The sequence below is a fragment of the Ctenopharyngodon idella genome, chromosome 3 (assembly GCF_019924925.1).
Source record: "Ctenopharyngodon idella isolate HZGC_01 chromosome 3, HZGC01, whole genome shotgun sequence".
Classification (NCBI taxonomy): Eukaryota; Metazoa; Chordata; class Actinopteri; order Cypriniformes; family Xenocyprididae; genus Ctenopharyngodon; species Ctenopharyngodon idella.
Window position 1 is genome coordinate 36,333,089 of NC_067222.1, and position 20,982 is coordinate 36,354,070.

The following is a 20,982-nucleotide window of genomic DNA, read 5'->3' on the forward strand; positions in this document are numbered from 1 at the left end:
GTTGAAGAAAATCGGCATGCAAGTTCACTGCAGTTATCTAAAGAAGTAGAAAGCCAAACTGAGGTGACTATTTCCCGTGACACAATATGGCGTACACTGCAGAGGAATAGCATGCATGGATGCCATCCACAAAAGAAGCCTCTCCTAAAGCCCAGGCACAAAAAAGCCCACCTGAGTTTGCCAGGGCCCATGCTGACAAAGATGAAGACTACTGGGACTCTATACTCTGGAGTGATGAGACCAAGATAAATGTTTTCAGAACTGATGGCTTCAAAACTGTATGGCGTCGCAAAGGTGAGGAATACAAAGAAAAATGCATGGTGCCTACAGTGAAACATGGTGGTGGCAGAGTCCTTATGTGGGGCTGCATGAGTGCTGCTGGTGTCGGGCAGCTGCAATTCATTGATAGCATCATGAATTCACAGATGTACTGCTCTATACTGAAAGAGAAGATGCTACCATCACTCCGTGCCCTTGGTCATCGTGCACTTTTCCAACATGACAATGATCCTAAACACACATCTAAGGATTTCTGAAGAAGAACAGGGTGAAAATGATTCAGAGGCTCCTGATCTGAACCCAATCGAACACCTTTGGGGAATTCTGAAGAGACAAGTTGAGCATCACTCTCTATCCAGCATCCAGTCTCTAAAAGAGGTCATTCTTGAAGAATGGAAAAAGATAGATGTTGCAAAATGTCGCCAACTTGTTCATTCCATGCCTAGAAGACTTGGTACTGTCATTAAAAATCATGGAGGCCATACAAAGTACTAGATGTAGTAGTTTTTGTTGTGGGGTGTACTCATTTTTGCATCACCCTAATTTGAGTAAAACTGAAAAAATGTATATTTCTGTTCTATTATTAACCTTACTTTCATGTTATAAGTTAAACAGATGTTATATTAAACTTAGTCTTGTCAACATTTTGGAAATTGTTTTTGTGTTCATTGAGATATTGTTTAAAATGTTACTTTTCAAAGGGGGTGTACTCATTTACGCTTTTTGTCTTGTTTCTAGTCCAAATATCTCATATATATTTTTCTGAACACAAGACAATATTTTTTTCTAGTCTAGAAAATGCGTCTTGGTTTGAGTATTTTTAGATATTTGGACTGGAAACAATACAAAAAAAAAAAAAAAAAAAATCTAAGTAAGAATATTTATTTATTTATTTATTTTTTGTCCAGTGAAGAAATCTTATGAAGTCCTGGTTCTCGGCTTATAGAATATAATTCCTTCACGTTTGATTTTATATGGTCTCATGATCTCTATTTGAGATGTTGCTATAATTAATATATTGTTGCATATGTTAATAGAACATATTCGAATTTCTTTTGGATGGTGCTGGCTAATACTAAGACACCAGAGTTTTATTGTGGTAGCGTTACCAACTGTTGCATTTTGGCGGGAACTATTGTAGGTGATACTCGCTATTTTTTTTTGACGCCTTTCATTATGTGGTATTTTCTATAAAACGTACGCTTTTGTAAAGTTTTAGGAAGACTGGTGAAGAATAAAAAGCGAAAGAGTCTCTGCTGACAAAACTCAACGGTTCAGCAGCAGAACCTTGCGTTCACTCTGAAATCTCGCGATTTCTGTGCGGAGCACTGAAGCGCTGCTGTGTCAACACCCCGCGCGCACATCCCTCTTCAGCTGACGCCGTCTGCCTGCCGAGAAATTCAGACTCCTGCGATGAGGTGAGACCGTGGTCGTTACAGCCATGTTTAGACACGTTACACATTCATTTCGATCATATCCTTCTAAATATAGTATTCTTTAAATTCCGTCTGCTCGAATCACAACCGATCTACAAAATCCCAGGCATGAGTAGCTTCATGACTTCCTACGGAAAAAGTGGTGTAGTCACGTCTTTGCACTTGCTCTAGATTTAGATTCATTATCTTCATTTTGCCAAAGAAAAAACAATCGACACAGTGCCATCCAATTTAACCGAAATCAGCTGCATAGTAGAAAGTATCTATACATGAATGTCTTACGAGGAGTTTTCACGGATAAGCTCGAATGTTTGCAGCTTCCTCCCACAGTGAGAGATGGTGTCAAAGAGCTGCATTGTGTCCAGCTGAATGTGAGGGGTCGCATTTGCCTTTGAAATGAGAGCATGGCAAATGTATAGCTGTTCAGTGTATTTCCGAATAATAATTGCCTGAATTTAAATGAAAAAATAATCACACATCGGAAAAATGTACACGTGTAGTCAGCTCGTAAACATTTATGTCAGTTTTTGAGTGATTATTACGCCTCGCTACTATGCACGCATATTTTGTTTGTAACCTACATCATTGTGTTGTGCTGTGACGCCATTCACGAAACGAGCCAATAGCTGGGCGTTAATCATCCTCTTGGTTTGTCTCACGCCAAATGTTCCAGAGGAATTTAATGGTTCTGTTCCAACAATACATTATGCACTGCCATTTACTATGCAGCCGGGTTCGTATTCAGTCTCCACACTCCCTACAAGGAAGATGATAATCATATCAATATTTCATGTATTATTCAGTAAGTAGCCTGTAAACCCCTTCAGGGTGATATGAGACCCCTGTGGCAAAATAACCATTGACGGGGGTTATATTACATTACTTACTAAATAAATCTTTTGAATTAAAACCGTCTGTGTTATGTAAGGGATAATGTACTGTTAGGCGGTTATTATGCTCAAACAAACCCTGACAGGATTTATTTTGTGATAGTGGCCAGCTGTCCAAATAAATGCACATGAAATACTGATACTGAAATGTTTATCTTAAAGCGTCCAATAAGAAAAGCGCTGACAAGCTGACCGGTTAAAGGATTAGTTCACTTAAGAATTAAAATTTCCTGATAATTTACTCACCCCCCATGTCATCCAAGATGATTACGTCTTTCTTTCTTCAGTCGAAAAGAAATGAAGGTTTTTGAGGTAAACATTCCAGGATTATTCTCCATAGAGTGGACTTCAGCGGGGTTCAAAGGGTTAAAGGTCCAAACTGCAGCTTCAAAGCGCTCTACACATTCCCAGATGAGGAATAAGCGTCTTATTTAGGGAAATGATCGGTCATTTTCAAAAAAAAAAAAATTGATATACTTTTTAACCACAAATGCTCATCTGGCACTGCTTTGCGATCTGCACGCATGACGTAATCACGTTGGAAAGGTCACGCGTGACGTAGGCAAAAGTACTGATTCAGTGTCTACAAAGGGAACGTGCAAAGACTAAGTCAAACGGCCTTTACAAAAAAAGGTAAAACAACGATTTTGAAGTTGGAGGAGAAAATGAGATGGAGTTTTTCGCCCTACCGCGGTACTTCCACCTACGTCATGCGTGACCTTTCCAACATGATTACGTAATGCATGGCGCATCGCAGAGCTAGTGCAAGACGAGCGTTTGTGGTTAAAAAGTATATACATTTTTATTTTCTTTAGAAAATTTTAGGGCTGGGTATTGACACAATTTTCACGATTCATTTCGATTTCTATTCACATGCTTTAGATTCGATTACGATTTCAATTCGATATCGATTATTTTGGATGTAGTATATCAGTTACAGTACATGGCAAATTTTCTAGAGAAAAAAAAAAATCTCAACTAATGCTGTAAACTACACATGGGAGTCAGTTGGTACTACATTACTATGATATTGTTAAAATTAACCTATTTATATACAAACATTTAAATTACACTCAATGATGTTTTTTATAATAACTAAAGTTTAGAATTAGATAATCATATTTCTACTTCAATTCATTTTTTTGAAATATAAATATTTAAATTGTGGCTGTCATAACTGATTTATTCAAACATGCATTAAATATTGAAGAACATTAAAAATGTATGTGATACTCGCTATTTTTTGATGCCTTTCATTATGTGGTCTTTTCTATAAAACATACGCTTTTGTAAAGTTTTAGGAAGACTAGTGAAGAATAAAAAGCGAAAGAGTCTCTGCTGACAAAACTTAACGGTTCAGCAGCAGAACCTTGCGTTCACTCAGAAATCTCGCGATATCTGTGCGGAGCACTGAAGCGCTGCTGTGTCAACACCCCTTTCTAGAGTTCATTTTTCTAGCTGACTAATGAGTTTATGGTCACTGAATATGTTTTTCTGAGGTAAATGTGACGTTACGTGACATTGTTTACAAGCTGTTTTATTGACGTCTTTCCGAGGTTGAAACACTGATTGAGCGATTATACAAGACATGATACGGATTTCGGTAAGTTGTACTGTATATTTTAACATACCTTCAGATGTTTAGTCATGTTTATTTCGCGCTGTAACTGGTATTAAAGCGAGGAGAGGATGTTCACATGCGCTCCGTGCTGCCGCTTCTCTTTAACTGAGGCGCTACAGCGATCTGTCACGCCACACTGAACAGCGCCAAAACAGTATTTATTTCATATCTCATAATAAGATGGACGCCATTTGAAATCTGAGACCTTGCTTCATATCAAAAGTAACAAAGCACAAATATTATTGCGATTTATTGGATGGGAGGCGCACTACATGTTCTGTTCATTCATCAACTGAAAACAGACTAGACTAATCGATTCTTGGGATTTAAGAATTGATATCGGTTTGTAAAAATGTGAATCGATTAAAATTGCGAAATCGATATTTTTTTTTTAACCAGCCCTAGAAAATGACCTAGATAAGACCTTTATTCCTCGACTGGGATCATGTAGAGCCCTTTGAAGCTGCACTGAAACTGCAATGTGGACCTTCAACCCGTTGAACCCCACTGAAGTCCACTATATGGAGAAAAATCCTGGAATGTTTTCCTTAAAAACCTTAATTTCTTTTCAACTGAAAAAAAAGAAAGACATAAACATCTTGGATGACATGGGGGGTGAGTTTTAAGCCTGGATTACACTACACAATTTGTAAAATTTGACCAGATTTTTAAACACTATGCATCATACACTTGCTGACTGTATATATAAATGGTTAAAGAGAAAAACTGGGCATCATGCATTAAATGACTGATGATCACACACAACATTCAATCATATCGATGAACCAATCAGAAAGAAATGTAAATGTTGTGTCATGTAGAGAGAACATGAAATGTTCCTTTTCTATTGCATAATGATAATCACGGTATTGCATAACACTGAGCCAACTAGTTTGGGCACACTCTTGATTACGCTTTTCTGATGTTTTCTTCTACTTCAGAGTATGATGCATGCAGTCTGGGATGTCGATTATGGAATGGAGTTGAGGTGAGAATGGCACTTTCTCAGTCAAAATCAACCAAAATGGGAAAGTCGAGACTGTTCCGCATTTTTATGATCGTGGGTGCCGTCTTCATGATCCTTCTTATAATCATATACTGGGATGACGTGGGGGCCTCTAATTTTTACCTGCACACAACCATCTCCGGACCCCATCCGTCCCGCCTCTCTCCACAGGGTCGTCGTGACCCTGAAAAGAAATTAGAGGAAGACAAAGAGGGCTCTTTCTTGATGGACATAGATGCTTTTGTCAACCAGTTTTTAGAAGGAACCGCAGACCCCACGGAGCAGGTGAGAGGAGAGCCGCCGCCTGGAGACCCTCACAATCAGTCCTCTGAGAAATCAGAAGAGAAATTTGTCCCGAGGCGAGAGTGGAAGATCCATCTGACGCCAATTGACCCCGAGAAAAAACAGAGGCAAGAGAGTAGAAAGCAGCTGATCCAAGATGTGTGCAGTAACGGAAGTTTTTTAGACTTCCCTGGAAAGAACAGGACTTTCGATGACATACCCAATAAAGAGTTGGATCACCTCATTGTTGACGACAGGCATGGAATTATTTACTGTTACGTTCCCAAGGTGGCCTGCACAAACTGGAAGCGCATTATGATCGTTTTGAGCGAGAGCCTGTTATTGGATGGCGTGCCCTACCAAGACCCTCTAGATGTTCCTCAGGAGCTCATCCATAACAGTAGCCTGCACTTCACCTTCAACAAGTTCTGGAAGCGCTATGGAAAGTTCTCCCGGCACCTCATGAAAATCAAGCTTAAGAAATACACCAAGTTTTTGTTTGTCAGGGATCCTTTTGTACGACTGATCTCTGCCTATCGCAACAAATTCGAACAAGAGAACGAGGACTTCTACAAGAGATTCGCTGTTGTCATGCTGAAAAAATACAGCAATTACTCGGATCCCCCGGCGTCAGTCGTGGATGCTTTTGCTGCTGGGATTCGACCTTCTTTCTCAAATTTCGTTCAGTATTTATTGGATCCTAACACAGAGAAAGAGATGCCTTTCAATGAGCACTGGAGACAGATCTATCGTCTGTGCCATCCCTGCCAGATAAATTATGATTTTGTGGGAAAGCTGGAGACCTTGGACGAGGATGCTGAGCATTTGTTGCGGATTCTCCGTGTAGACAATGTCGTCGAGTTCCCGCAAAGTCATCGTAACCGAACGGTCAGCAGTTGGGAGCAGGACTGGTTCGCCAACATACCATTGGAATACAGAAAAGAGCTGTACAGGCTCTATGAAGCCGACTTTAAACTGTTTGGATATTCCAAACCAGAGAATCTGTTACATGAGTGATATTTCGATCATCAGCTTTTCTGGGGTGCTGAAAGGATTCACAGCACAATAAACACAGCGATAGGAGTTCCTGCTGCCTGGTTCTTAATGCGTGGCTCTTTCACATGATGCTGTTTATTAAGGCTCTTTCACATGACTCAATGTTTGTTTAGTTAGCATGGTTAAGTTAAGTCCTGCAGGTAGATACTGAAATTGAACCAGCTTTCAAAAAGCATCTTTCTCTATTGACGGCCATTCAAAAGTACGAAGCCATGTACATTATGTGCTGGGACAAAAACAAGATACTGTGGCTGTGAATTAAGAATTTGTTCCCTCATTGTACAAATCGGTTCCCTCGTTTTAGTTAAATTGTGACCACTTTGTACTAATTCATTCCCTTGTTATGTGCTGCGTCTCAATTCGCTACCTAAAAGTATGTACTCTTTTTGTGAAGAAAAAGTACATACTTTTGAGTGTGCTCTCTGTCGCATCCTGACACTCATTCTGTTAGTGTAAACTGGCCTGTCAATCATCGTAAATCCTCCACATTTCATTTTATTTCCTACTGCATCGGAGAGAAATGCTGTAGCACGTTGATCTGCAGTCGCGGGTTTTTCATGCGGAGAACTTTCCTCATATTAATGCATAATGATGCATTTAAAAGTTAATGGCCAAACGGATTTTTATAAAAGTCCACATTGTTATTGCAGATGAAATATAACACGGATAACATTAAATAAATATTTTAAACTGGTTATTAGTCACTCAGACTTTTATCTAAACCTCTCACCGTCGATCACGCATATCCGCCATGTTTTGTAGTTTTTTTTTAACACTTTTTACTCGTGTTTGTAGTTCTGAACTGAATCCTCCTCCAAAGCGCAATGGGTTGTGGGCAATATTATCCTTTATAGTGTACACGGATCCACACTTCGAAAATCTACCTGAAATAGTAGATCATCTGGGGACTTTTGAAGTACTCTTTTCAACATACTATGCTTTGGGACATATTTATTTTAATCTCACATACTGTTTAGGATGGATAGTATGGATGCAGGGCTAGTCCAATGATTTAAACTATTAACAGGACACTTGGCATGTTTTATGGCCTTTTTCACATATTTTAGCCATTATCGTAAATTAGGTATCAATCGAAAGCTTAAACGCACAAAATTCATCCTCTGAAAACCATTTTGAAATTGGACATTGCGTTACAATGGAAATGGTAATTTAAATCCTTTCAGCAGGCTTAATTTTCGTAATATCAACTTAAAATTGGGAACACAACTTGGTTAGACATATGGCTTTGATTTTTCTAGCAAGTTTAGTGTCCAAATTATTTTGTAAAATATATATTTTGTATAAAAAATGTTCAGTTCAGTACATTTGGTTTACAGTAGACAATCTATAACCTTTTTTACAGTTTCATTTTCTTTTTTTTTTTCACGTCTGCAAAAATCTGCTACGCATTCAGGAACTACAACTATTTTCACATACATGCTCAAATAAATCGTGGCCATAAATTGAGTTGTGGGGATGCTTTCTTACTTCATGGCAACAGTATCTACTTTTTTTCAACATCACATTTGTACAAAAGTATTTTTCACAAATATGTTATTGTATACACTCTTAAAAATAAAGGTTCCAAAAGAGGGTTTTTGAAGGGATGCCATAGAAGAAACCCAAAGAACCTTTTACTTAACAGTTCTTTATAGAACCAGTGTGAAGAACATTTTCATAATCAAAAGAACCTTTTTCCACTACAAAAAACCTTTTGTCCAATGGAAAGGTTCCATGGATGAGGAGAGGTTCTTCATGGAACCATCGATGCCAATAAAGAACCTTTATTTTAAGAGTGTAGTTTGTTTTGCCAGTTTATATTATAATTATATTGCTATTGTGTTTTAGTTTTGTTTTAGATGATTTACCAGTGCCTGTTTTTTTTTTTTTTTGTGTGAAGGACTCAAAATGGGTTTTGGATGTTTTTACTGGTCTGCTGCCTTTGACATCAAAGCTCATGGTAGTCACTAGTGAAGAGTTTGTGAGTGTTCATGTCCATGTGTTGCCTAGGTCCTTGTAGTTCACGTCAGGACGCACCTCTCTCAACACATGAAAAAGCATGAAAAGAAATGCTGTAGCTTCATGCTTCGCACTATATGGTTCAGTGCATTGGGGGAACGCTGATGTGAGTCATGTGAAAGAGTCTTTAGGTCTTTGTGGAGCTTGTGGGCATTGATAGTAATACTGTAGTGAATATACATTCCTTGCACACAGGTTACATTTCTTCAGTCCATTTCCCAGTATTGCCCTAAATGTGTTACTGTTTGCATTTGTATGGAGCTCATGGTCAATTTGGAGAGAGACACTACTCAGTGAAGCCTGCACAATTTTCTTTTTTAATATACTCAAGTGTTTTGAAACTCATCACCTCATCAGTATTTTTCTTATCATTTGGATGGATGTAGGTCAGAATAGATGTTATAATCCCAGAAAGAGACATTATTTTTTTTTTTTTTTTAGTTGTATAGTCGTATGTATTAGTTAATAAACAACCACCAAACTAAAATATCAATAAATATTGTACATTTAGCAAGTGCACATATTAGAGTATTTTAGAATATTTTTGTAAACTTTTACAAGTAAATGTGAAAAGTGAAGGCACTTTTGTCCTTGGGGAAAAAAAGCTAGAAACATTTTGAAATGCAAGCAAACATTTTACACATTTTTTTAAAATCATAAAGGGATCTGCTGCTCTTACAGCAGTTTTTCTTTTCTTGGAGATGGCGCATTTAAGTGTCCATTGATTTTTTTTTTTTAAACACAAAAACCTCAGTTATTTTGTTTCCATGGAAATGTTTTTTTCTCAATCTTTTAAAGTAAGTTCCTAGTCTTTTATTGTACAAAATAGCCAGTGTTCTGCAGTGAAGCACATAAATGGAGTAACCGACATCAAAAGAGATTTCTTTGTAACCGAGGCTGGAGTATTCAGATTATGGCCTGTTCTTGTCAAGGAAATCTTGCCTTTCATCATTTTGATCCTTTTCTTCTATTAGTGTGTAGCAGGGTCTGATCTGCAGCATGCTATAGATGTGAGCATGTATGCCTTGCAGTCCTTCATAAATATGCATCACTCAAGAATACTGTAGCAAATGATGTTCACCGTTTTTTGCTCTGGTAAAATAATGGCCTTTTTGGATATTGTTAGGAATATAATTGAAGGTACAGGGTATTAATTTTTCTTACTTAGGAAGAGTTATTCGGTGAAATTGCTTTAGACAGCTGAAGCACATATGTCAGTTTTGTTTATAGTTCCTCTGGTCGTGATTTGAACGTGGGCATGTGCAAAAGGGTTTATTATGATTATTTTTATAGTATTTTCTTTACCAAGAAAGTGTTTCTTGTACTTTCCATCGTCATGCCGCATTTTGCACATCCGATCACATGTATAAAACCAATCTTAAAGGCAGTGAAAGATGAGAGGATGGAAGAAAGTGGATTATATGGTATATATTATTAGGAATAGGATTTAATACTGTGGAGCACAAGTGTAGCATGTTTGTTGTGGAAGTGACGGGCCAAAGGGAACGGGACGCCCCAGTTCAGACAGTCTTCAGGGGAAGCCACAGTTTTGGATTGCCGCACTGTTGGGCCCATTTGGTAGCAGTGCCTTTGGAGAAAAGTTTACACACGAAAAAAAGTATTTTTGTAAGCGAGTCTCTGACTTGCAGTTAAAACAATCAAAAATGTAGTAGTGCTTATAATATGTGTTGCGTCATGGAAAAGATCAGATTTTTAGCAGTGCAGTGCTGTTGAGATTTGTCATATCAGTTCCAATTTTTCTTATTTCATAAACCACAAGTTCTGTTACATGAGGAAAAAAGATTTTAAAATGTGTGCAGTTGCCTATGCTGATTTCTGTTTCAGAATGAGAATCTGTGTTTTGTATACAGTTGGTGCCACATTGTACAAAGAAAAGTGTTATATTGTTTAGTGATTGTTTTCATGCCAATATTAATGAAAAAATAGTTTTGTTTTTTTATTCTGATGTACTTTTCAGTCATAGGAATTTCTTAGTTGCATGAAATATTTTTCAGGAGATCATGCTGAGTGCAAAAGGGAAACATTTGTTACATTAAATCAGGTCTTAGCCTAAAAATGTTTTCTTGACATTTGGTTTGGTTTGCTTTTTCCCTATTGGCCAATGTACATAGCTCTTCTTTTATTTATTATGATATTATTTAATGCTTCAATTTCAAAAGAAAAAAAATCAATAAAGGTCAGTGCATGGTGAAAACACTGTAAAGCTGTTATCTGCCTGTTATTTGTTTTACAGAAGTGCTGTTCGTTTATAAAAGAACCAGTAAAAGAGCTCTGCAGATGTTCATCCTGACTGTAAACACACACAAGGGTGATTCAAACTATAAGTGTATATATTGATAAATATATACACTATACATATAATTGTTCTTGTTAAAATTCAATACATACAAGTAAATATATAAATTAAATAAAATACTAAAAATTAAAATGCTACAAGTGAATTTAGCCATCACAGTATTATAATGCACAGTATGAAACATTAATTTTGATATTTGCTAAAGATAACATTCAAAATTCATTTTGAATTTAAATATGTTTTTAAATATTTACTTTATGTGAGTGTTAGATGACTACAGAGGTAATGTAAGTGTAAAATATGCAATTAAATATCCAGTATCAGTCCGATACAAATAATTTAAAAAAAAAAAAAAAAAAAAAAAAATCTGTATTATTGGCTGGTAGATATTGTGCATCCCTAACAAAAATACATAAAACATGTTACTACTATAGAGTATTGGCGTGTTGACAGCTTCATAACCACTAGATGGCACAGAAGTACACAAGTTCACTGCATGTTCAACAAACAATCACAAACAAACCCAACGGAGGGATAATCACAGAAGCGCGCGCATCCGGGCGCGTGAATCGATTGATTGTGAGTTAAAGTGTCACGCTTTAATAGGCTACTATTTATAGAACCTAACTTAATAAAACAGGCTGTGTGACTATGAGGAATAATTACCTCAAAATGTACGTCCGCATACAAGTTCGAGGGACTTTATTTAAGTTAAATACATACACCTCTTTAGCCCTTGTCACGACTCACCAGCCAGTGATTATCCCTCCGTTTGCCCTGACATATCATTTGATATGTAATGTGCGTTCACGTCGTGTTGTAATTACAGTAATTACGAGATTTCAAGCGAACATCTCCGAAAAGAACGTCAGGTGTTGTTATTTGAACGCAGCATTACATGGATATTAAAAGGCTTCTTAATAGTAGGCCTAATAAACTGATTGGTCTTGTGATCAACACAGTGTCCAGACATATCATTTTGAAAGATTCCTCACTACCTTTGTTAAACTGGCTGTAGTGTCGTCTTGTTGGATAATACAGCCATTATTAAGAAAAGAGGAGTGTTTAAAATCTGTTAGGAGTCACTTTGGTATTTTTAGTGTTCTTTTGTGTGCTGTAGGTATTACCAATGTACTGAAGCAGACAGGAATCTGTCTTCCTCTGACTGGGGAAAGTTCAGTGTGTGGAACAGTGTGGTCACGACTCGGCCCACACAGCTCTTTCCTTTACATCACCCTCCATGGCTATAAGAAACACTCAGACAAGACTTTTTATGCATGCGCATAAACATCACTCACAACTTTTAATGAAAATTGGAAGGGATGTTATGAATGATACTGCTGATGTTAGCCGGTCTAGCTGTAGGCTCTCTGCAAATGAGAAATTCCACTCGGGATCATGAAGGGGTGTAAGCAGCATATCTGTTGTGTTTTGCAAGTAAAGTGTAAGGACTTATAGTAGTAAGAATGGCACAATAATGTTATTGTCAGCAAAGACAATTTATAATCATTATCAAAAGTGTAATATAGATGATTTGTATGCAGAGCTGATTGGGTAGTTTCCACGTTTTAATATAGTGACCCTAAAGATATTTGCAATGAAAGATAAATGCAGTATGCAGCATAATAATTTTCATCCGCAGGCTGTACCGAAAAGATGAATTAAAAACGCCTGTAACCTGCTTAAAAAAAAAAAATCTAAAAATCAATATTTACACTATTAAACAAGCCTCCAGAGCCGTTTCTGTTTCTGAATTTATAAAACCGCTTTGGTCTGTGGGAATATGACTAATTATTCACTACAGAAGCACATTTGAAATAAATAGGAAGTAATTAAATGATTTGAGATTTCAAATGGCAAAAACGTAAACGTACACCATGATCCTATAAGACCAAGACCAGTTAGAGCTGTTTCACCAATATCAAACAGACCTCTCAGGTTAAATAGAAGATGAGATGCCTGCCAAGGGTTTTGCTCAGTGATTGCCATTTTAATTTGATAAACATCAAAATGCAGGTATTTTGTGCTTTATTAATTGAATCAGAACTGCCAAATGATTTCCTGCCTCTCCCTTTTTGTCTTTGAGCTACAGGGATTTTTTTGAAGAACTGTTTAATGAATGTAGACACGCTCATTTAGTCAGTTTTTGTTGGTCCAGTGGTGTCTGTGCATGTCACCGTGATCATTTTCAACAGCACTCTAATGAGAAATGCTAATGAAAATGGTCTGCCGATAGGTCGCGTGGACTGAGGGCACAAAGTCTGCTCAATCATGTTTTTCCTTTCACAATGAAATCAGTGAAATCAAGCGATGCACTGCATCTTATTGAATTAGATTGGCTGAAAAGGGGCCAGCAAATGTTAATGTCACAACAAGTTTAATTTTAGCTGGTATTAGAGCTGGCTTTTTTTTTTTTTTTTTTTAAATCCCAGAACTATATTCTCTCTGCAGGCACACTAACATGGTTTGGGCATGTTTTATGCAAATTACTAGCTGCAGGTACACGGTTCAATGAGAACAAGGGTTAAGATTTTGAGAAAGGTGTAGGATTTTATAGTATTTACTGACTGATATTAACAGTAGGCTGTATATATTAACAGTAAATATTATTGTTAGTACATAAGCTTTTCATACAACCTTATCTTCTCAATCATGCAAAATCTTTGAGTAAAGCATTTGGCCAACCTTATAATCAAATTACTTATTAGGCCACCATAAATGATTTTTGTTTACGTGTGTTGTCAGTCAGTTTTGGGGGTAACGCATTACAAGTAATGCAAGTTACGTAATCAGATTACTTTTCCAAGTAACTAGTAAAGTAACACATTACTTTTAAATTTACAACAAAATATCTGAGTTACTTTTTTTTCCAAATAAGTAATCCAGGTTACTTTGTTTTCCTATTTATTGACTGACAGCTCTGTCCCCATGTTGAGAGAAATTGTGAAAGTGCAGAGGTGTTGTGTAAACATGATGGTTATTGTAGTTCTAGACAAAATCTGAACATGCATTTATTCATCTAACTTGCACAAAAACAGATTCAGTATTCCTCAAAATGAATAAAAAAAATGCACAAATATACTTTATGTATTTAATCTCACTTTATTAAGAAATGTCTTTGCTGCTGACCTTTGATGATGCAATTCAAACATACTAATAAGCAAAAATGACTTTAGATAAACATCACATTTGTGTTTAATATTTTTGTTTTTATTGCTGAAGTATATGCCCATACATTTTATTGTCAATTTAGAATACATTTGAATTCTGAGGAATACTGCAGGCAAGATTTCCATCAATATCTGTGGATGTTCTTTACTTCAAGGTGCTTGGAATAGTGCTGTTAGTTGACCTTGCTGTTAGTATTTTTTTTTTAAAGGCCAGCTGGCATGTCCCCGGGAAATAACCAAGGGAGATGATTGCAGATGTTTAGATGCAGCACTCATCCCCTCTCTCCTCTCTTGATGGAATGCTATGACAACTGAGGCGATATGACTGCAGACAGAGGGTTAAAGCAAGCCATCACACATCTGCCATGTCACTAAAGTCAAAGCTTCTGCCCCTCTGCAGAGGAGGTGATAGCATCATAGGGATGGACTTGTTGTCACTTTGCTGTCTCCACAGGACATAAGTGTCCTGTAAACATGTTTTTGAAAAGATGCCAGGCTGGGCTTATGGCCTGCGGTACAACAGCTTTCTGAAAAATGCTGAAATCATGTCTACAGTAAAGGGGTCAAAGACATGCTCTTGTTTTTTGGTCTGGATCTCTTTATTTTCTGTCAAAATATATACAACCCAAATTCCGGAAATGTTGGGACATTTTTTAAATTTGAATAAAATGAAAACTAAAAGACTTTCAAATCAAATGAGCCAATATTTTATTCTCAATGGAACATAGATAACATAACAAATGTTTAAACTGTGAAATTTTACACTTTTATCCACTAAATGAGCTCATTTCAAATTTGATGCCTGATACAGTTCTCAAAAAAGTTGCCACGGGGGCAAAATATGGCTGAAAAAGCAAGAAATTTTGAAAAGATTCAGCTGGGAGAACATCTAGCAACTAATTAAGTTAATTGATATCACGTCTGTAACATGATTAGCTATAAAAAGAGATGTCTTAGAGAGGCAGAGTCTCTCAGAAGTAAAGATGGGCAGAGCTGTGAAAGAGTGCGCAAAAAGATTGTGGAATACTTTAAAAACAATGTTCCTCAACGTCAGATTGCAAAGGCTTTGCAAATCTCATCATCTACAGTGCATAACATCATCAAAAGATTCAGAGAAACTGGAGAAATCTCTGTGCGTAAGGGACAAGGCCGAAGACCTTTATTGGATTGGCCCTCAGACGACACTGCATCACTCATCGGCATGATTGTGTCAATGACATTACTAAATGGGCCCAGGAATACTTCCAGAAACCACTGTCGGTGAACACAATCCGCCGTGCCATCTGCAGATGCCAACTAAAGCTCTATCATGCAAAAAGGAAGCCATATGTGAACATGGTCCAGAAGCGGCGTCGTGTCCTGTGGGTCAAGGCTCATTTAAAATGGACTGTTTCAAAGTGGAAAAGTGTTCTATGGTCAGACGAGTCCAAATTTGACATTCTTGTTGGAAATCACGGACGCCGTGTCCTCTGGGCTAAAGAGGAGGGAGACCTTCCAGCATGTTATCAGTGTTCAGTTCAAAAGCCAGCATCTCTGATGGTATGGGGGTGCATAAGTGCATACGGTATGGGCAGCTTGCATGTTTTGGAAGGCACTATGAATGCTGAAAGGTATATAAAGGTTTTAGAGAAACATATGCTCCCCTCCAGATGAATGATGTCTATTTCAGGGAAGCCCTTGTGTATTTCAGCAGGACAATGCAAAACCACATACTGCAGCTATTACAACAGCATGGCTTCGTCATAGAAGAGTCCGGGTGCTGAATTGGCCTGGCTGCAGTCCAGATCTTTCACCTATAGAGAACATTTGGCGCATCATTAAACAAAAAATATGTCAAAGATGACCACGAACTCTTCAGCAGCTGGAAACCTATATCAGGCAAGAATGGGACCAAATTTCAACACCAAAACTCCAGAAACTCATAACCTCGATGCCCAGACGTCTTGAAAAGAAGAGGAGATGCTACACCATGGTAAACATGCCCCCGTCCCAACTATTTTGAGACCTGTAACAGGCATCAAATTTGAAATGAGCTCATTTTGTGCATAAAATTGTAAAATTTCTGTTTAAACATTTGTTATGTTATTTATGTTCTATTGTGAATAAAATATTGAAAGTCTTTTAGTTTTCATTTTATTCAAATTTAAAAAACATCCCAACATTTCCGGAATTCAGGTTGTATTACATTGGCTCTCGGCCACCTTATATATATTTAAAATACAATGAGAATATTTTTATTTTCTGAAATAAAATTCATTTTGATTTGTTTATGGGGAATAAAAAAATAAATAAAAAAAAAGTCAGATGATACAGCTGTCCTGGTAATATAAGGAATTAAAAAGCCTCTACAAGAACATTTTTGGTAAGTTTGGCCTAATCTTTGATTATTATTCATATATATATAAAAAACAAAATATATATTAAAATTAAACTGTCGAAATAGTCTAAAAAATAATGATGTGTATACTAACATGTATTCAAAGTGTAAGGAAAATATGATATTTTTACTTGATGGTTACGCCACATGATATTTTTAGTGATTCAGTTTAATCTTTTCTTGAAAATGGTAAAAACGTTTGTCAACACGAATACAAATATTGCATTTCTATTTTTTAGACATGCATTTAAAACTAGACTATTAAAAGATTTTTCCTTTTTTCCATCATTGACACTGTCATTTGTCATTGACCCAAAGAAAGCCAAAACCTAAAGATCTAATCTCTAAATGGATTATACACATAGTCCATTTGTGGCACATGACACCCTGCTTGGAAACTGTGCAGAGGTGTAATTTATCGGTTATCATAAAAGAGCTTATCTAAAGATCTAAAAATCTGAGACAATAGCACTTAAACTGTATTACTTATGATTTATCACTCTAGATGTGATTCAGGTGAACTCTGAAGTCATCAGTCACCTGACCGCATCCTGATGTACCGAAAGCCCAATCTTTACTTAACTATATCCTGCAGCATCCAATCCTTACCTTTGGTCTTCCTTTTGACATCTTGACAGAATTTGTGGGCATAAGTTGATGCGCCACAGCTAATGGATCAAAGCAAAAGAGCTCTAGGGATCCGCTTCTTGAGCATTTGCTTTAGCCGTATATCATATACGTCCTCTGATGTCACTGATGGATTTGATACTAAACCACCTGCATATATAGTATCATGTCCTGTAATTGCATAAATTGGAACACAACGAGCATACTAATTGGCCTTATGTTGGTTATCTGGAGCTATAGGCTATGCCGTAGCATGGCATTATTTACTTTAGATGACCTTGAGGAGTTTTTGAGGGAAGTGGTTATTATGAGTGAGTGAACAGTACGAGTGTATCAACCTGCACTCATCCACTGCTGAGGAGATCATAGCAGGTGCTCTCAGGTATCTCGGCTTTATCTTAGGAAATGAGTGGTATTAAAGGGAATGTTGTAGATGTAATTAGTTGGATGATATGTGACTGTATTTATCTGTATCTATGTATCTAATCTGTATTTATTCACTGACTCACCCTGCTGGGCTTAATGGAAGTGGGTTAAAATGAGTCACTTTTGCACTGGGAAGGAAGAGAATCTATCACTGGGTATCCTTGAACTGATTGTTGCAGGTTGGATCAATGATTCAGGAAATAATGTGATTAACAGGGTTAGGAATAGAGGCACTAGAGACATCCATTAGACTCTCTTCTTCTGTCTTTCCCTTATACTCATAATGATGACATGGCATGGCTTTGCTCCATACATTTGTACATATAGTACATAATGGTCTTGAAGCTCTTCTGCCATTTGTAGAAGTACATCTGAAAGCATCAGTATAATATTAAACATGTATTTCATAAATTTATGTTTAAGGTTTGAGGTATTTGAGATATTACTAGCACTGAAAGCTTTTCAAAGGCGTTTTTCTTTTTTTGACAAAAGCATTTGAATGATCCCATTTTGTCTCATTTGCTGGATGAATGCTTTAAAAAAGGAGACTGGGGATGGTTGTAACCCTTTAGCTTTAATAGCCATTACCTTTCAAAAGGTTTCAAATTTTAAAAAAAAAAAGTTTTTTGTTTGTTTTTGTTTTCTGAAAGAAATTAATACAGCAATGTGAATCAGCAAGGACATGTTCAACTGATCAAAAGTGACAGCAAAGACATTTATAATGATACAAAAGATTTCTATTTCAAACAAATGCTGTTCTTTTTGAACTTTCTATTCATCAAAGAATCCTGGAAAATTATGGTTTTAGCACTCGATCTACAAACATGAACTTGACTTTATTTCTTAAAAATGATGTTTTGATGAGTTTGTGGCTTAATGTCTAATGAAGACCTTGAAGTTGTCTGAAACGCCATTGTTTTAAAGAAATAAAGTCATGTTCATGAATATAGAGTGAGTGTTTCAGTTTTTTTCTAGTTTGTCATTTTAATTTTCTGAGTTGAACCTCATGGTTGCGTATCTGCTTTTCATTTTTTGGTTTAGGATGGTTTCAGCAAAAATATGAAGCAGCACAATTGTTTTCAACATTGATAATGATAATAAGAAATATTGAGCATCAAATCATTATATTAGAATGATTTCTGAAGGATCGAAGGATCATGTGACACTGAAGACTGGAGTAATGGTGCTGAAAATTCAGCTTTGCATCACAGGAATAAGTTACATTTTACAATATATTAAAATTGGAAAACATTTATTTTAAATTCTAATACGATTTCATAATATTACTGTCTTCGCCTATATTTTTGTTCAAATAAATGCAGCATTGGAGAGCATAAGAGACTTTCAAAAACATTTAAAATATCTTACCAACCACAAAATTTTGAATGGTGTATGTAACCAAAGTTGTTGTTTTTTTCTTTTTTGTTTTTTTTTCCTGGGGTCTGTTTATAGCCTATCAAATTTTGAGGTAATGTTCTCATATTTATCTGCTACGGACTAAAGTTATTTTGGGTTGAAACACTAAAAAATAATTGTACAATATTTAATTTATCTTGGAGGAACTATACTGGCTTGCACAAAGCCCAGACCTGAACCCCACTGAAGATTTTGGAATGATTTATTAGAATAGTAGCGAGCCAGACCCCATCAGCTCCTTGTGTCTGAATGGGAGAAAATCCCTGCAGTCATGTACCAACATCTAATGGAAAACTTCCAAGTAGAAGCAGTTGGGAGAATCAACTCCTTATTAATACCAAAGACTATCCACCTTATTCCTGACTAGCCTACTGCATTTCGAATTGTATTTCGGTTGTACTTCCGGTTTGGGGAACTTCCATTTAAAAAGACCGAAACGAATCGTTTCAAATCATAAGGTTGCCCTACAAATAAAGCTTATCCGTCAGTTTGACTGAATGAGCTGTCAATTTTTCTTTCATGTTTTATTTTCAGACATCATGAGAATAATGTAATGCTTGGTATTTTAACATAACATGTTATAGGCTAACAAGAATATCTATGGCAAGAGCTCTTTTCAGTCACTGCTTTCTATCCTCGTGATTATTTTCTTTTGTCCCTTTGCATACCGCTGTAATAGTATGAAAAAGGACAACATATACTGCACATTGGTGGTCTGTTCTCCCCATATAATTTACGATATATCCCATTAATAATTCACAGAATGCACGAAGAGTCTCTCGTTTTTCTCCTCAAAGCCTTACGTCTCTTTCCAGGTTTGTTTTCACAGTTAAATACAATTTATTATCTGTAAAAATGATGGAAATCACTTTGAAATAGCATCACACAATGCTGAAATTCATGAACATTTTTTTATTAAGGCAACGTATATTACATAATACAGATATATATCACTATAGTTATATATTTAACTGTCCGTTATTGCTGTGGAAAGAATCACACTTTTTCATGGCCTTTTGAAAGTACCTTGTTGATGCTTTTACACTTTTAAATGTCCTTTTAATGTTCGTTGGTTGAAGGGTGAGTAGAATAACGTCATCTCATTGTACCCAGTTGTAGCAAACAGGCTGTCGATTAATTAAATGATTAGCTATTTCCCCACAAAAGCTGTTTAATCAGCATAGTGAAGCCTCTCCTCCATTGACATCCATTCAAAAAACAGCCTCTGGTCTTCGTCCCTGCGTACCGCCAGGGGCGGAGCGTTAGCATTAGTCGTTACGCTTTTTTGGCTAAAGGTTGCAGGCTTGCCTTCCAGTGGCTTTGGTTACACCCATAATTCGTGCAAAGCATCATGGGGCGTAGGAATAAGGTGGATAGAATAACCAGAGATTGTATATTATAGGGAGATGAGAGCTCTGTATCTCTTACCATTGGAGAAAGCGTAACGGCTAACTTAATCACGTGCAGCACCTCTCAGCCTATTGTGTAATGGCAGTGACATCAGTCGCAACACTAGTCTGCCTTCTCTGAAAAAAATACATTTTTATCAAGCTAAAATCTACATATAGTTCCCAAAAAAAGTATTGTTTAGTGTAAAACATGCTGAAGATTAGCAAACAGGCTGTCGATTAATTAAATGATTAGCTATTTCCCCACAAAAGCTGTTTAATCAGTATAGTGAAGCCTCTCCTCCATTGACATCCATTCAAAAAACAGCCTCTGGTCTTCGTCCCTGCATACCGCCAGGGGCGGAGCGTTAGTATTAGCCGTTATGCTTTTTTGGCTAAAGGGTTGCAGGCTTGCCTTCCAGTGGCTTTGGAATAACACAAGACGCGTCACTCGTATTGTTTTGAATGAGAGAAAGTGCAACGCGCAATATGGCGGAATAAGTCCCGCCTTCTAAATAAGAGCCAATCGCCGATTAGTAAAGTCATCGCGTCATTACAGCGGCCGTTAGAAGCTCCGGTTCCTATAGAAACAGACAGACGCGCGCCTCCGAAATGAGACACAAGAGACGCGGACTGCGCATGTACATTAGCTTGATCCAGACTGGAAAATAC

The 20,982-nt window shown here is 36.9% G+C and overlaps 1 protein-coding gene across 1 annotated transcript; it reads left to right on the plus strand.

Annotated features, from left to right (window-relative positions):
• Positions 1 to 1,563: 1,563 nt before the first annotated feature.
• chst12a (carbohydrate (chondroitin 4) sulfotransferase 12a) lies at positions 1,564 to 10,807 on the plus strand. The gene is made up of 2 exons (XM_051886223.1): positions 1,564 to 1,697; positions 5,168 to 10,807. Exon 2 carries the CDS (start codon positions 5,221 to 5,223, stop codon positions 6,529 to 6,531), a length of 1,311 nt encoding a protein of 436 aa, XP_051742183.1. The 5' UTR covers positions 1,564 to 1,697; positions 5,168 to 5,220; the 3' UTR covers positions 6,532 to 10,807.
• The last annotated feature ends 10,175 nt before the right edge of the window (positions 10,808 to 20,982 follow it).

Excerpts from the sequence above, each read along its gene's own strand:
- chst12a (XM_051886223.1), top strand. The coding sequence starts at position 5,221 with ATGGCACTTTCTCAGTCAAAATCAACCAAAATGGGAAAGTCGAGACTG.